General features: G+C 42.2%; 1 protein-coding gene across 11 annotated transcripts in view; it reads left to right on the top strand.

Annotated features, from left to right (window-relative positions):
• Positions 1 to 17,423, top strand: part of NRXN2 (neurexin 2) — a 1,698,261-nt gene that overhangs the window by 443,934 nt on the left and 1,236,904 nt on the right. For 6 of the 11 annotated variants that reach the window (XM_069207988.1, XM_069207998.1, XM_069207990.1 and 3 more), the window contains exon 4: positions 1,061 to 1,078. The exons of the other annotated variants lie outside the window; for them this stretch is intronic. In XM_069207988.1, the coding sequence (XP_069064089.1) occupies positions 1,061 to 1,078 (18 nt within the window). The remainder of the gene's footprint in view (positions 1 to 1,060; positions 1,079 to 17,423) is intronic. 11 annotated transcript variants of the gene reach the window in all.

Below are 17,423 nucleotides of genomic sequence, written 5' to 3'. Positions count from 1 at the left end.
AACAAACCTAAACACAACCCTTTAAGGAGACCAATCAAAGGCCATGTCTTGTGATAGTAAACTCTATGCATTTAATACACTCCATGCATCCCAGCAATTTAGCTAAACTTTTGGGGTGCAGCAAAAACTAATTTCAGCATTCCAAAAAGAAATCTGCAAAAATCCCAACTGTCCCAATTCGAGCTGTATCTCACCATGGAATCTCTTTTTTTAACCATGAATTATCAGAGTATGCTTTTGTTCTTAACCTTTTGACTTCTGTGGACGCCCACTTAATCATTACAAGAATCCAGAGACACCTACTGAATCAATATTGAAATCCGGGGACCGCCACTGAGTCAGTATTGGTATTTGGGGACCCTGGCCTAAGCAATTTCAATAATTTGAACAATACATGCATCAAACAAACACAGGCACAATTAAATGTTTTATTCTAACGAATACTGGAAAAAAAGTTATATGTAATAGGAAGCTTGAAGCTTTTCTATATTCAATTGAGAACACCATTAATCCATACTGGATTCAGTTTGACTGCTCCCCTGAATCAATCTGAGTATACCAACTTGATTTTTAGCCTCCAATTGAAAATTCCTCCACACTTACAGAACGTTTTAATAATTTAGATTTACTTCTTTATTTATGTGCACTGTAATATGATATAATTTTCTAACTAGCTGTAGACTCCCTGAGTAGGTGTTGCAGACCCTAGGGGTCCTTGGAGCACAGGTTAAGAACTGCTGGTCTAGAGTATTCGATATGAGACCGTATTCCATGTATCAAGTGCTTCTTTTACACAGTCATAAAGAACTCTGCATTTGTGGCTCATCAGTTTGAGGCATGCAAATTTTGTCAAGGTTGATAAAATATATATAATCACTGACTTTTAGTTCTTTTCAGAAAGGCCTATCAGTTGAATGTGCTATGCTAAATCTGTATTTAATAAAAATAAATTAAAATATGAATTTAAAAGAAATCCCACCTTGATGTTTACTTTGCATCACTGACTTGTGTCTTGTCTTTCTTTCTCCCTCTCCATGGCTTCCTACGTTGGCACAACCAGAAGAACACACTATGGAAGGTGAGTGCCTGTGTGCAACTTCTATTTGCTTAGCTGTGGCCGAAGACTGCGGCCAGCGCTGCTCACTCTGTAGTAGGAACAGGCCAGCGACTCATATAACAATGTGATACTGGAATGCATATGGCGTAAGTGAAGATGATACAGTTTTTTGCTCAGAGTGAACGGTTAACAAAGGCAGTAGCAGAGTGTGGCAGTGCCATGAGAAGCTTCTGCCACAGCTGAAGCACCTTGTGGAGGAGGAGCTTAGACACAGCTGTCAGTAAGCCTCGTAGGTGGTGGGCGAACTGAGGTGGTAAGTCGTAGGAAAAACTGTGCTTATTGAAACTCAGTGGGAGGCACAAATATATTGGTCTCCTAAGTGAGTAGAAATCTCTATGAACTTTCAAAAACAGATACCTCCTGGAAGGCCATATACATGGCAGATTTTCAGAATATCCACAAAAGATACATTGACATACTTTTAATGCAACTAGAACCCATTGGTTATCCTGAGAGTCTGTTACTGAGCCAGCCCTTCAAATTCTGCATTGCACAACTCAGCCCTAAAATATACCACAAGCAAAAAACAAGGCCTCTGTTTCCTTTGAGTGACATTTTAAAAACTGCTCATCTTGGAGTTAGGTGTGAATGTAGACTGATAAACGCCTTGCAAACATTGAATGGCATGACACCTCTCAAGGTAATCACTAAACTTACTTAGGGTGCTCTGTGTTGCTGGTGGGTTAACTTCCTTGTTTTTTCCTTTAGTGACGACACCCTCCTACACTTGTGTGTGTGCACACATACACACATATATCACCAATCAGTCAGAGATGGGAATGCTCCCTGCTGGATAGCTGACCGGGGATCGACTGCGGGACTCTTGATTGCCCGCTTTCCAATTTTTTGTAAAATTCCTCTGCATGGCTAGAACAACAGCGAGCCACTCCGGAGTTGGTGTGTTGTTGGTATATTTTCATGCTGGGTGGAAGGAACACGTTATGATCTGGAAGAGTCTTGGTCACATTCTGTGGTAACCAAAACCTTTCTTGGTGGAAACACATCGCTTCTTCCTACACCGAGGACATGAACACTACCAACAAGCATAGTACTATTTCTGTGGCAAGAGTGCCCATTTCTTTAAGAAGGAATATATTTATGTGTGTGTGTGTACCCAGATATATATTTCAGTTTCACCTAAAAATTAGATTTTTATTATGATATTCTAGGCAGAAATCCAACGTTTCAGTTAATATTTCTTAATTCACCAGAATGTCTCTTGTTTTTTCACACTACATATATAGTCTAAGGTCCCAAAATCTATATGCGACAACACGACACTTAGAAACCATGTGTTATTTGCCAACTGGATTCATCATAAGGGTTTGGTAACAACCTCTATTACCTATAAATGATGTCTATTAAATTATGTTGCTGTCTGCAAGATGTTGTTCACGTCTTTGGTGCATCAGGTTGGCCCTAGGACTGTTTTGGGGTATTTCAGTTTTTAAATGGATCGAGAAGCACAATTAGCTGTCTGAAGTCTTAATTATGTCCTCTTCATAGAGAAGGAACCTGAATTCTCTGAGCGATTGTCAATTTATAATGGTTCTATACGCCACCATCCCATAATGGCACCCTACTTACAATCCTGTGCCTATTTTGGCAGATCGTATCTGGGAATTTATTCCTATTGTTATCATTGTGAGCTTAGACTACACCTCAAGTAATGCACTGGTTTGTCATGGGAAAATATAGAATTAGGGTTACCCCTGTCATATAGTGTTGTTTGGTCACTTGTGATATGTTCTTTGTAATCACCAGTGGTTATCTGTTGAGGAGTGTTTTTGCTTTGGGTTTGGAGTTTCTGGAAAAATGTTGCTGGGCAAAGCCTATGTTGAGGTGAAAAAGAGAGATGCTGGCCTCTCGGGTCTCTGGTCTGGGTGGTTATGGCTGGTTAACTTTATATAAGCAAGCCTTTTCAGTTTTAGAAAGAGGCTTCAAGCAATAGCATCACTTCATCAACCTAATAAAGTAGAAGGACAACACATCTTCTATGACTCCTGATAACATCACCAGGAGTGACACAGCAGTCCCTCTAATGCTTTTAACTATACCTCACAAAGATAGCATATCACAGTTTGGCAGTAACATTTTCACATTATTTTTTTAAACAATCTTTTTAGAAACATTGAGGCTGTTGTGCTTTAATAAATAGTAAACCAATAGGGAGTAATTTATAGAATGTTTATTAAAGTAAGTCACTGAGAGCCGCTCTGAAAACTCTATCTTCTCCGAGCCTTAGAATTCAAGCTCCACCACACTGATGAGACCCATAAAGGCTGAAACTGGTCTGAGGTCGCTTGTGTTCCCATTCAGCTGGGCCATGGCCAGGAAGTTCAAGCTGTACTGTTCCTATTGATGCCGGTGCAAGGATACTTGGCATATGGTTGTTCTGTGGGCATAAAAACAATTGACTGGAATGTGACTGGAAGTAGCTGACACTTTCAGAAGCCTTCCACCCCTCGCCTATTGCTGTTTTAAGGTTAAGGAACGATGCTTTTAGAGAATCACGGACAACGAGCTAATAACACTGTCTAAAGATTAAGATATACTTACTATTCAAGGGGCAGTAGTCTGGGTAAATCGCACAGATAGTAAAGCAGTCAATAGTGGAAACAAGACTGTAAAATATGCTAAACGTGAACTATACCCTGGTGTTAAAGGAAAGCAGTGGCACCGTAAGGACCAGCGAGGCACGGTGGAGTTGGTATTTGTTTCTTTAATCGTACTGTTTCTGCACCAGAACCACACAAACGTCAGAGAGACACCTCAGGTACATGTGCTCTTGCAAGAATAACATGGGAGATGACAGGAAGCACTGAATTCAGCCAGCAGTGTGAAACAACATTTGGAGTGTGTATAGTCCTGAGGTGCAGGAAGGCTGCAATACTGTTTAGAGGGCTGAGTGCGATTTGCGAGTTGTGACATAGCACTATTTAGAAATTTGTTATTGTAGTGACTTAAGAGCCTCTGGGATTCATTTGAGATGCAGAGTTAGAAAGCATTGTCTGGCAGCTGATATTTACAATAGGGGAATAAAATAAAAATTAAATAAAAAAAAGGCACCCACCTGTCGACGATCTTCTCTCCTTGCGTCGTCTCTCCCAGATCTGACACGAGCATGAAACCAGTATCAGGATTGGTCAGAGCAGGCTCTCTCAGCTCTCACCAGAGTGTCGGAGGCCTACGTTTTTTCTAATATAGCTGTGTTAAGACTGCTAGGTTAGAGATATTTAAGATGAGCATGTCAGGCTGGCTGTTGCAAGAAGGCCGGCCAAAGGGACGCCCTTTAAACAAGTGCACAGCTCCCTGCTGCCACACCCCATCCTGACACTCTGTTCAGAACAGGGCCCTGAAAAATAAAATGGTAATAAACAAAGTTTATTACCACTTTATATTTCCGTTATGGGGGCATTTATTTGGTGGGGCGACGCTCCTCTGCCCACACGGAGGGGTTGTCCCTGTTAGAAAGGTTTTACCTACAGAACTTGTGTAATTTGTTATAACTTTGTTATTTATGTGCATTTTCACATATAATGCAAAGTATGTTTTTTTTTTAAATATGGAAAAAATCTTCCACTACAGTTAGGTTGGAGAGTGATAAACACTACAAAAACACTTTTAGTGGTATAAATAAATAAATATTTTTTTGTGTAAAAGCAAAGTTAAAAGATTGTCAGAGTCGTGCAAGTTTGCCAGCAAACCGGTATACTTTGCGCCCAGTCCTAGATTTTGTGAATTCATTACGTGTTCAGTTTGGATGAGGGGGTATGAAAGGAGAAGGGTGTGCAAAGTTGTTTTTTAAAACAATCGTGAGGTTTTACAGATAAGTTTGGACTGGCCTATAAGACAGCCATGCAGTGTCTGACGGCCTGATTTCGCAGGTCAGAGTTTGGGTCGATTTTCTAGCTGTTTGTGGGCCTTTTTATGGTCTGGTGGGCTTTTTTTTATGTTTTACTGTAGATTCTTCTGATATTAAAACGAAGATTGACATGCAGTTTTCCCTATCGTGCAAAACACGTGCACAGCCTTTTCTTCACAAGTTCAAAAACTGCCCCAATTTGCAAACGTGGGCCACATTCTTTGCCCATATTTATACTTTTTTTTAGCGCCGCATTTGCGTACATTTTTTACGCAAAAGTGGCGTACACTTAGAAAACACAATTATATTTTGTATGTTTGTGCCACTTTTGCGTAAAAAAATGACGCACATGCAGCGCTAAAAAAGAATAAATATGGGCCTTAGTGTTCTAAATTCACTAATGGGGCCACTTTAAATTTGATGCCCTGGCCTACTGCTGGTCCTAGTCCTGTTCGAAGAAAACTCTGCAGCCCTGCCTAGGTTGTTGCCAAGTTTTTCATAATGCTACATTCAAGTTAATATCATGCTTTTTGTTATTATTTAAGTTACAAATTCCAATTAATGTCTTGAAATGTTCTGTGCCCACCATCAATACTTTACGGAAAATAATGCAGGCCTTAATCTCAGTGTTAGAACAAGGTGTAAAAACCTCTTTTGTAAATACAGTTTGGGCATGTGATCAGGTCGTTTTTGCGCTTGATCCCAACTGTTCCAACTTGAATTGGGAAATAAAGTATGGAAATTGTTTTTTTGCATCATCTCCCCCTTATTGCAGTGTTTTGTCTGTGCAATTCCCTCCATAAGTACTTGTCGGAAATTGAGAATGCAGAATGCAGTCACCGTAGTCTGGCAAAACCTTTGATGAGCGCTGACTGTTAAACCAGGTGCAGGCACAGGTTTTCTCAGATTTACACTATTCACAGTACCTGGAATAAGGCCATGACTGTTCCTCTCCTCCGTTCCTCTACTCTGCATCGCCAAGTTCAGCAAAACCTATCTCTTACAAATAAAAAGGTTGTGCACATTTTCCGTCTCGGCTTTGTTCGATTGGAGTAAAAATAATCTTGCATGCAATGAAAATGTGAAGGCAAAAGTAAACGGGGAAAATAAAAGCAACCTCCGCCAGGGGCAAACATTGAAACTGCACAAAACATTACCATACTGACAAAAACACTTTGCACAGTCCTCGTTTTAGGACCACTCAATCTAACAAGCATTGAGAAAACCAATAGGTCTTGCCTTTGTGAGATTTACTGGCTTTGCTAATGTTTTTTAGCTATGTTGCAAATGGCTGAAAGTAATGTAAAAAAGCTGTATGGCACAACCTGCACTGTCCCTATCATAGCTGCTGGTGTATAATACGGCTTAACAAAACATTGACAAAGCCAATAGATCTTGCATAGGTGAGACCTATTGGCTTTGCCAGTGCCTGGTATGGAATGGCACAGGGTAAGTTATACGTATTTATACAGTGTTTACAATGGCTGAAGTGCTAATGTTATAGAAAAGAGAATGCTGTTGTCAAAGTGTTACTGTGTCCAGATTCAGAAGCATTTTATGATCATACATAAATCGTGAAAGTGTGCCATGTAAATGTGCTGAATGTAACATAAGTTGTAGGTAGACAGAAAAGTCCAATAGGTTACAGCTTTTATGAGAGTGATGCTTTAGGCAATGTGTTACATTATGTACAATGTTGACAAAAGAACCAAAAAAGCACTTCTGACTGTTTAACAGTAAAATATAGCAATAATTGGTGTTCAGTGCGTTTCCGAGATCTTTGGGTCTCTGTGCCACTGCACCTGCTGCACCATCCAAATCGTGGCCTTAGTGCCTGCAAGGTAACTGCCATTGTGACTGCTTTCTTAGTGGCAACATAAAGCAATAATCGTTGTTCAGTGGGTTTCCAAGAGCTTTTGGCCTCTCTGCCCCTGCACCATCCAAATCGTGGCCCTAACACCTGCAAGGTAACTGCCCTCGTGACTGATTGTTCAGTAGTAACATATCACAATAATCAGTGCACAGTGGATTTTTAAGAGCTGTTAGCCCCAGTGCCACTGCACCTTCTGCACCATACAAACTGTGGCCCCAGTGCGCGCAGGGTAACTGCACTTGTGACTGCTTCCTTAGTGGCAACATAAAGCAATAATCGGTGTTCAGAGGGTTTCTGAGAGCTTTTGGTCCCTGTGCCCCTGCACCTGCTGCACCATCCAAATCATGGCCCTAACACCTGCAAGGTAAACTACCCTTGTGACTGAACGTTCAGTAGTAAAATATTGCATTAATCGCTGCTCATTGGATTTTCAAGAGCTGTTAGCCCATGTGCCACTGCACCTGCCGCAGCATTCAAACCACGGCCCTAGTGCCTGCAGGGTAACTGCGCTTGTGACTGCTTGTTCAGAGGCAATATATAGCAGTATTCGGTGTTCCGTGGGTTTCCGAGAGCTTTTGGCCTCAGTGCCACTGCACCTACAGCACCATCCAAATCATGACCTTAGTTACCTGCAAGGTAACTGCGCTTGTGACTGCTTGTTCAGAGGTAAAATATAGCAATATTATGTGTTCTCTGGGTGTCAGAGAGCTTTTTGCCTCTGTGCGACTGCACTTGCTGCACCCTCCAAATTTTGACCCTAGTGCCTGCAAGGTAACTGCATGTGTGACTGCTTGTTAAGTGGTAACACATAGCAATAATCAGTGCTTAAAGGGTTTCTGAGAGCTTTTGGCCTCTGTGCCACTGCACCTACTGCACCATCCAAATTATGGCCTTAAGTGCCTGCAAGGTAACTGCGCTTGTGACTGATTGTTCAGAGGTAACTTAGAGCAATAATAAGTGCTTGTGGGTATCCAAGAGCCTTTGGCCCCTGTACCACTGCACCTGTTGCACCATCCAAATCATGGCACTAGTACCTGCAAGGTAACTGTACTTGTGATGGCTTGTCCAGTGGTACCATATAGCAATAATTGGTGCACAGTGGGTGTCCAAGAGCTTTGGGCCCCTATGCCAGTGCACCTGCTGCACCATCCAAATCATGGGCCTAGTGTCTGCAAGGGAGCTGCGCTTGTGACTGCTTGCTTAGAAGAAACATATGGCAATAGTCTGTGTTCAATGCATTTCACTGGGCTTTTGAGCTCTGTGCCACTGCACCTGCTGCACCATTCAAATCATGGCCCTAGTGCCTGCAAGGTAACATGAGGAAATTGTTTATGTCTAGTAATGTATGTGTTCCGAAAAGGCCCAGTTGCAGTCGGAATACATAATTATTTTGTAGGTAAACAAATACAAAAACTTTCATACAAAGTGCCTTTAAACTTATACCTTAAACAAGTTGCCACAGATGTCATAAATAAAGCAAATATTTTACACATTAAAGTGAAATCCAAGGATTGTTAAATTGTGATACAACTTGGCTGGCTCTTTCCTTTGAGTATATCCTGTGCTTTACTGTGAATGGGCCACAAACAGTGTAATTTGTCCAGGATCACCATATGTATTAGTGTGATCCTGAGTCTGAAATGAGGTTTTGTACTTTGTTCCTAAAAAGGCAGTTTCACAAATCAAATGGACTCACCAAAGAAGAAGAATTTTGCAATAAACATGCAAATGTTTAATGCAGATGAAGAAAGAGATCTTTTTTTAGATGGCTTTGTGTAAACACAGCTTGACATTTGACCTCTGTCTTTAAGTACTCAGCAAATGTGACAGATAAGAACAAGATTTAAAGGCCTGTTGACAGAAAAGGAGTTTATGGAAGTGTTCAGTGAACACAGCTTTCTCTTTTGATGGGAGGAACTGAATCTGGACTGCCTAAATCAAATAAAGACAGAAAATGGGAGGTAAGAAAACATGAGTTACAAATGACAAAGCCAATGACAAGCAACAAGCAGAATGAATTCCCTGTTCAACTTTCTGAAATTCCCTAAAATTTTGTATGCTTACCTAGACAGCTGTGCTGTCTGGAAGGCTGCACCCTAAATATAGCAAGTTGCTTGTGTTGTTTTTTCTGCTTTGGGTCTGTCCAGCCCTGGCAAATGTCACTTTAAGGTTCGCCCATCAAGATGATAAAACAGGTGCCTCACAGTTGCCTTATATTGTTGTCCCCTTATTTTCAAGGCACCCTTCTACTTCTTTCAGTCCCACATCTACTACTCTGGGCAACCCATCAGTGTGTTCTAGTCTGGTATTTTCCAGGACACTTTGATTTTAGTAATATATATATATTTTATATATGATTAAAGGGGGTTTCAAGCTTTCTTCTGCTTTAGTGTCATACACACTTTGCTCTCCTCCACGGCTGCATAAAGCATAGGACAATGGGCCAGCCCACTTCAGCCACAAATTCCTTCATCTGTGAGTTATGGTGGTATTATCCCCATGCAAAATGCCATCACCTACAGATAAAGTTGTACCTTTCAGTGTAAAATATTTGTGGGTCATTGTGTGTATGTTTTTTAATACATAACTTTTTTAACCTATTTTTACAATGAATTTTACTTAACTCATGGGGACCTTGCAATTCCACAGATACTGCTATCAAGCCCTTGCCACCACTTGTATTGTTCCACATTGGATGCATGCACTACTTACAGCACCATGTTTGAGAATTAGCCCATTCCAAGATGGCCATCACTTGCACATGGCGATGCAAGAACGAACATCTTTTAATGTTTTTGAAAAACTCTAATACATCTAACTGGGCATGTACATACATGACTGACAATGCTCTTGTAAAACATTATTCCCAAAACATTATAAGACATCCTCTTGCAAACATGCATAGGATAGCACGCATGGGCTGCTATTTAAAAAAAAAAGATTTGTTATACAAATGTACAAAACTTTTTAAAATTTGCTAAACAAAATAGTCTGGCAGTCATCACCAGACCTATCTTTGCCAATGTTTCTATTTAGAAGCACTGAAGTGTCCCTAAGCTTTAGCTCACAGGGCACATTTGCAGACCCCCAAGAAGGAGCAGCACTGTCTATAAGGATGTCACAAAATACAATGAGTTTAAAACATGGCAAAATGTTAATGTGTACCTTTGAAACAGTATGCATGATAGCCATTTTGATACATTAGCTGCCCTTGAGGTATGTGCACAAACATGGGCTGCTTGCAGTGCTTAATTTCAAAATGTTAGTGGAGGGGGTGGAAAGTATTTCCTGGGACCCGTCACCAGTGCTGCAGATCGCTGAAACTAAAGGATGCCTTGACGTCTTGATCCCACTGCGTGCCTATCTCCTCTACCACCCCAGCCTATCTACCTCTTATGTAACCTCTGAAGGCTCTATTTCATGCCTCCTTTCTCCCTTCATCACTCTTTTCCTACCTTTCTCTTGCTCCTTCTTTCTTCATTTTCAGAAAATGTCTCTTTTTCCTCTCAAAACCATATGATGATAAACAAGTCTTGATCCCCAAAAATAAGAGCAGGTGCCCACCGCCTGCAACTACCGGCACAAATTTAGCACTGGCTGCGTGACAAGGCTGGCTCATACCTTACCGGTTATAAATATATCTTTTGAGTCACCCAAGAGTGAAAGATGAATTGTCATAAGAAGGGAAAACAGATGGGAAGGACGTGTATTGCTCTTCACTCCAAATAATTCTGTCTCCGAGCTGTGGGATTGAGGTTTCTTTTTCCTTGAAGTTTCTTTTCCTTTACCGTTTCCCACCGTGTCCCAGGTGCACTGTGTTGAGCTGTCACTTCTATCCAGCGGGAATTCCTACTTCCACTTAGTGAAGAAGAAAAAACTGAGTGAATCGCATGAGAGTCATGCAGTGGCGCCCAGCTCCCCGCCAGCAGCATTGATTATCCATCCCCCAGACAAGTGCTGCGCTTGGAATATTTTAAAACTGTTGGGTTCCCTGTAGTCTGAGCACATCTGAACGTGGCCTTCTGAGCAAGGGGACCTTTTGCATCCAGAGGCACTGAACAAAAACTAGTGCTTAAGGTGTGCAGGCAGTTGCTGGTGATGGGCACCTACACTGAGTTTTTGGGGATAGGGACTTATTTTGCATCATCAGATTCTGACGCGAAAGATGAGAGGGGGGTGGGGAGGCAAGAAAAAAGGAAAAAGAAAAAGGGGAAGGGAAAAGTGGAAAACAGAGACTAAAAGAGGGCGCAAGGATGAGAATGTTCCTGCAGGAGCGAGAAAAGTAGTGGAAGAAAGGGCCATGCAGAGGGCTCAAGGCTAAGTAGCGTTGGTATCCTGATATCCCAGCATTCAGCAGTGCAGGCAGTGGGCTCCTAAGAAAAACTTCGGCCCCACGCTTATGTTTTTACGAAATTACATTCTGACAGGAATAGTCTCTAAGAGATATTTGGTTTGTCTACGTAAAGCAAGCAGGGATTGGAGGTGACCTTCAAATCAAATATTACTGTGTGCAAAACACAAACGGAATGGCTAATAAGCATGGAATATATTCTGCAGCTGGAATTTAGGCCTTGCGTGGAAGGGCTTTATATCTTCCCCAAAGGAGAGGAGTGGAACCAGCTTCTGATGGCTGGGGGGACATCATTCAAGCAGTGACATTCCAGGCTGAGGCTTGAATCGCAAAGAGCACGTAAAATGAGCTTCTCTCACGACAGAACGGAGGTAGACACTTTCGTATTAATGTAGAAGTGATCTGAATAATCACGCTCTTTCATATGGTTAAAGGAATATAATTAATGGCAGAGCAAAATGATGGTTGGAGTCACAATACTTTTGGTTTAAAATCAACCTGCAACAATACCAACTCCACAATATCAGTTTGCACTATAGCATCAGGATAAGTAGATGGGATGTTAGAATAGTAGGTTTGCACTTTCTTGTATGTACTTGATTATATTGTGGTAGTCTATAATGTGGAGTTAATCTTCACCCAGGTTGATATTTTTGTAGTTGGTAGGGTAACATACAACCAACCTGTGATATAAACTAATTGTAATAATAACTAGATCGAATTTTGATTGTTTTACATTGCCATTGTGAATCTGTACTTTGTGAAAAATAGTAGCATAGGTTTAGTTTCCACGCCCACTCACACTAGGAAAATACATCACTTTATCAAAGTATTCTTTTTTTACACTTTCCCAGTTAAAACTGCTTGCTCTTGTAAGACTATATGAGCAACGGCGTTTTTTTTTTTAAAAGGGTCAAATATTACCACCTGACCTTTATTACCTTACTTATTACTTTATTTAACCTGCGACCCAGGATTACCCACATTTGAAGACCCATTTAAATCAGAGTGGGCTGTGGATTGGTGTCAGAACGTATCCCAGATCATGAAGTTGTATGCTCCACCCACCCACCCCTCAGCGTGAGAATGCAAGTGTTTTGTGTGGACCCGGATGTTAAGTACTATACCAGAGGCAGTAAGTTGGACATCCAAAGTATGGTTGTGCAAAACTGCAAAACCCTTTTTTGCAAATGTGTGTGAAAAGTACATGAAGTTTTGTGCAATGTGATTGCTTGCATTTTATGTCAAAATTGAGCATGAGAGTTTATCTCACTTTCAGACGTCATGTGAGTTTGGCTTGGCCAGAAATGGTTTTACAGTTGCCACACGATATTTTCTGTTCAATCTAGTCTCCTCTTGCACCCATGCAATTCAGTAAAATACACATAACACAAAAAAAGTGATTTCCATGATATTTTGAGGATAAAATTAAATGTTGACAAGGTGGTCGTGATTATCCTTTGCTGCTTGTTCGCAGACTGACGACGTAGCTCATGGTTGATGATGCACCTGATGTACCAAATGCTACATAACTACCTTTTCACAAAAATATAAATACCTACTCTAGAATATTATTTAAAGTGAAAGAACACATTAATGGCAGTCTCTGTCTCTATCAATAACCATTAGCAAGACAGTGAGTTTAAAACATTCAGGTGCGTGACCTATTTTGTGGTGGTGGGCTAGATTGTATCTCTGTTAGGTTGGAGACTCCTCAGTAATGGGTATTGTAAGCAGCACCCTCCTTGAATAACGAGTCCAAGATTATTGGGCAGTTCAAATTGGAGGGAGTTGGAATAGTTCCTACCCTAAAGAACTTGTAATAGAAGCACACATTAACTTTACAGTCCAGGCTAGTGATGTCACCATCCAGGGGTAAAGGAGCCATTGTACCCATAGTGTGGTACAAGGACAAACTTCTGACACCCAGACCAAGTGCTGTTGGGGGGCAGACTCACACCACGTTGTTTGATGGTGTGGGTAGTGAGCTTGTAAGGCAGAATCACAAGTTCTGGAGGCAACTACACGGATGTTTGCAGTCACTGGTGGAACAGCTCTTTCCAACCTTTACAAGGGATTAGAGCACTCTGGGTGATTCTCCTGTGGCTTTCTCTCCAGACCAGAGTACTCCTCTGTGGCAGTAGTGTAGCAGACAAGATTCCTTGGTGTGGGATGATCTTCAGGCTTAGTGCCAGCCTCAGCGAGAAACACAACTCATCAACCAGGTAGCACCACAGGTAGCTGCAGAATTAGCCTGGTCAGAATTATCAAATTCCCCAGAGTGGATTATTTTCCCAAATATCCAGTGTAACTCAGGTCGAAAGTGGGCTTGAACAATTTGGTGTGCACTGATTAGACTGACTATATCTTCACAAGCTCCCCCTTACTCTGGAAGGCCAGGCGTGCATCCTACAGTGCCGCATTTCTTTCAGTGGTCACAAGCTGCTGGCACAGCACTTACTTTGGGGACCGGGACTTGTTTTCCATCATCAGACCTTTCTTTACCCAGTCAAAAAGAAATACATTCAGAAAAAAAGGAGGAAGAATGAGGAAGAGAAAGTAAGGAAACCAGTGGGAGAGAGAGGAGGCAGGGAAGAAAAAGAACCTGCAAGACTAAGAAAGTGTGATTAGTAGAAAAAAGAAACATGGTGTGGAATCGAGACTATGTATCCTTGCTGTTTGTCAACCTCAGAGTTCATCAGCACTACTGACAGGTTCATATGAAAAACTTTGGGCTCCTGTATTCATATTTTTCACAAATCGAGGAACAGTATGACAGTCGTTGAACTGAAATCCCGAGCAGGAATGAGCTTCTGCTAGTCAGAATAGAACTGGAGTTGTTCTCTGTGCTTTGGTGAGGCCGACGCCGGTGCAGTAGATTTCAAAGTGTTGACCATCACATTTGCACTCAGGCTCGTTTGGTGGAAAGGTATGTGAGTGTCACCCTTACAGGAAGCGGGATAAGTGACCTCTGGACCGGATCTGACGTGATGTTCTATACCGGCGCACAGCCACCGTTTTATGTCACTGCATTGTATTATTGTAGGGGCACACGGAACACCCTAAACACTCAGGGTGAACGAAAAAGCATTTTAACAGAGGTGAGGGGATGTCAGTGGACATCACCTAAAGCGTTTGTAAGACCTTGCCCCTGGGCTAGGGCCACATCATACCCCCAAAATGATTTATTCACCATCACCAGAAAGTAAACTTTCAGTAAGGTTCAGTGGGGAGAATAGTCCCTCAATAGCAAGTTGCTCTCTCCCTTGCTCTGGTTCCAGCCTGGGACTCTGCTTTATACTACGAGGGTCCACTGCTCGCTACCAGGGTCAACTGCTTGGTGGTCCCTTGCATTAGGGACATTTACACACGCTCAAACACAGATGAACTTGCACGGAAAAGTATGAAACATCAGCATTGGGCATCCGTTGTAAACTACCATGGACATGGAAATAGCTGCTTCAGGGGCATTTCATGTTGGTTTCAGTTCATTTTCAGATGTCAGCCGGAAGAAATCTGGTGTTTTCTGCAGTATGATACAATCCCAGTACCATCAGTGGAGGTCACCCGAGTTTAGATTTTCCAGGTACGAGTCTTGATAAGAATAAAAACTACGTGATGTCCCATGTGACCGATGGGTTCAGTATCCAGAGGGCGGGGTGAGGGGGTGTAGCTTTTGAATCTGTGTTCCTAAAAAGACACTGGGTAACCATGGGGTTTGAGGTGATATTTGGGGTCAGGGGTCTCTGTAGCCAGTGGAGGGTGCCTCCTACCGTCCCACAAAGAAATGCCTATTGTCTATTTCAGCTGTGTATCTTCCAGCTTTCATTCTGGGTATTCTTATAAAGAGGAGGTTCTAGACTGCATCACTTTGAGGTTCCTTGAGTAGTTTCAGAGCACGTAAAGGTATTCTTGGTGAAGAAGTGTTATTCCAGAGGCTAGCTGTCCCTTTTTACAGGGGGGCTGTAGCTGCTGGGCTCGCCTTTGCTTTGAAGGATGGATAACGTCCTTGGCTTAGGTAGTTTTTAGGGTCCAGCCTGCATCGCATACGCTCACGCATGCGTATCGCAGCGAGACGCTTTAAGTATTAGAAAAGGGCTCAGAGCCCTGTCGACGTCATGTCAGAGTTTTTCATTGGTTCGTGGACTTGCCTATTAAAATCTGCTTGCTTTCATTAGTCAAAGGCATGCATACGTCATGCCAACATGAGCGCTTTACACAGTTTATTGCACTTTTCGGGTTATGTACATAAATGCACTTTTGCTGATAGGTGAAAAGTCGGGTTAGGAGTTTACAACGCTATCAGCTCTAACATGAGCAAACGCGAGACCCGTTGCATTGCAAATGCTTGTTATACATGCCAGCACCTCGCGTTCCCATGGGGGGTTCCTACTGGATTCCCAGAATTAGCCTGGTTATAGATTATGCAAGAAAGCCGAGTATCTCACCTTTCCAACAGTAACTCCCCCGCGTTGGATCGATTAAGAAGAGGCATTTCGTGTACACCATGAAGTTCTGTAATAGAATGGTGGTGCACACTGCCATCTCAAAATGTATGCTCCGATATTATGAGTATTTAGCTAACAATCTCCACGGGACGCTGGGCCGGGCGCGAGGCTCTTCGAAATGTTTGACGTTCAGCCCTGATTCACTTGGACTTTGTTGCTAGGTGATGTGCTGAGTGTTTTGTTAAAGGGCCTCTTAAGAACCCTTGATTGTGATCTCCAGGTGAGATGGAATAACTGCTTTGCTCTGGGCTCGTTATGCTGCTCGGAGCGTGTGGGTTGAGCCCCTTTAAGAAGCAGCATCTGGAGGCAACATTTCACGAATTTCTTGGGAAAAGCGATCTAGCTTTGCCAGGACAGAAATAGAGATTTGTCTCGAGGACGGGGGTTGCTTCGCTGAAAGTGCATCCAAGCCTGCTCTTGCAACGACAACTGTAGGTAGAGATGGGAGAAAGTGAAAGATTTTCAAAATGCAAGACTCCAGTCCAAAGTACAAAACACAAAGCCCGCCTGCTGACAACATTTGCATGCAGTGCAAATTTTCCAGTGTTTCGTATATTCGTTCAGGTAAAGTTATATGGAAGTCTTCTGTTTTTGCAGAATTGCAGTGACTTTTTACCTCTCTATTCCTGAACAAACCACCAGAACACCAACTTGGACAAAATAGCTAGACAACGAGTGCTGCAAACTGATTTCACCAGTGCAGACGGCGAAAAGGCACACAGTTTCACTTTGCCATTCTGGAAACAAATCTTCAAGGGCCAGATGTAACTAGGATTTTACCCATTCTGTGTCTATGGGAAAAAGCTTTTGTACATATGGCCCCAAGTCCTGTCTGTAGGTTAGCACTGGTTGCATTACAAAGTTGAAAAAGAAGAGAGAAAAGACTGCCACTGTGCTTTTGGCATGAACTTTTGGGCAGTCTATTAGTTTTCCAAAAATAAATTAATCATCAATAATTAAAAAGCCAAGTATTTACGACACAGCGACACCTGCTGGCAGTGCTGTTGAAGTGCCAGTGGCAGTGCAAGGAAAACCAAGTACAGTTTTCAGTGACACCTACTGGGAGTGATGGTAACACAACAAAGCATATGAGGCGAGACATTCTAATGCCTCATTCACAGTCACATTTGCTCGCTGGGACAGGATTTTGATGAAGGGACCTAGAATATGGTGAGTGCGAGGAAGCTACGGCTCTGGTCGTACACCTGCTGTGTTCATCAGTGGTGGAGGCGTTGATGGTTAATGTCACATAAACAGAGCACTATATGAAATGCACTGCTAGACCGCCTAACCCTGCAGAGTCACGCATGGAAATGTCAAGTACACTTAAAGCATCACTACCAGCTGTTTTATAGGGTGTTTCAAACCCTGGGAGGGTATCCTAGGGCTCACACAAAAGATCCCTCACCACATAAACAAAAACAATATTTTGTAGGGTCGTTCCAATGTTTGCATCCAGTTCGCTACAGATTTTGTCTCTTGCTTGAGCCATTTTCACTTCGGGAAAAGGCGTCGAGGTTTTATTGCCAGGCCTGAGTGCTCTGCATAGCTGATAAAGGTTATCTTCGCTATTATGTAATTGATGGCCTGCCTATTCAAGTCTTTGTGGGTCTCGGTCAATAACTTGAATTTTACTCTGGCTTTAAATGGTAGCCAATGTAACCATTATTGAACCAAGAGCATTTGAGCATGCTATCGAGCACTGGTGA

Source organism: Pleurodeles waltl, chromosome 9, assembly GCF_031143425.1.
Source record: "Pleurodeles waltl isolate 20211129_DDA chromosome 9, aPleWal1.hap1.20221129, whole genome shotgun sequence".
Lineage (NCBI taxonomy): Eukaryota > Metazoa > Chordata > Amphibia > Caudata > Salamandridae > Pleurodeles > Pleurodeles waltl.
This window is presented reverse-complemented; position numbering and strand designations above follow the sequence as displayed.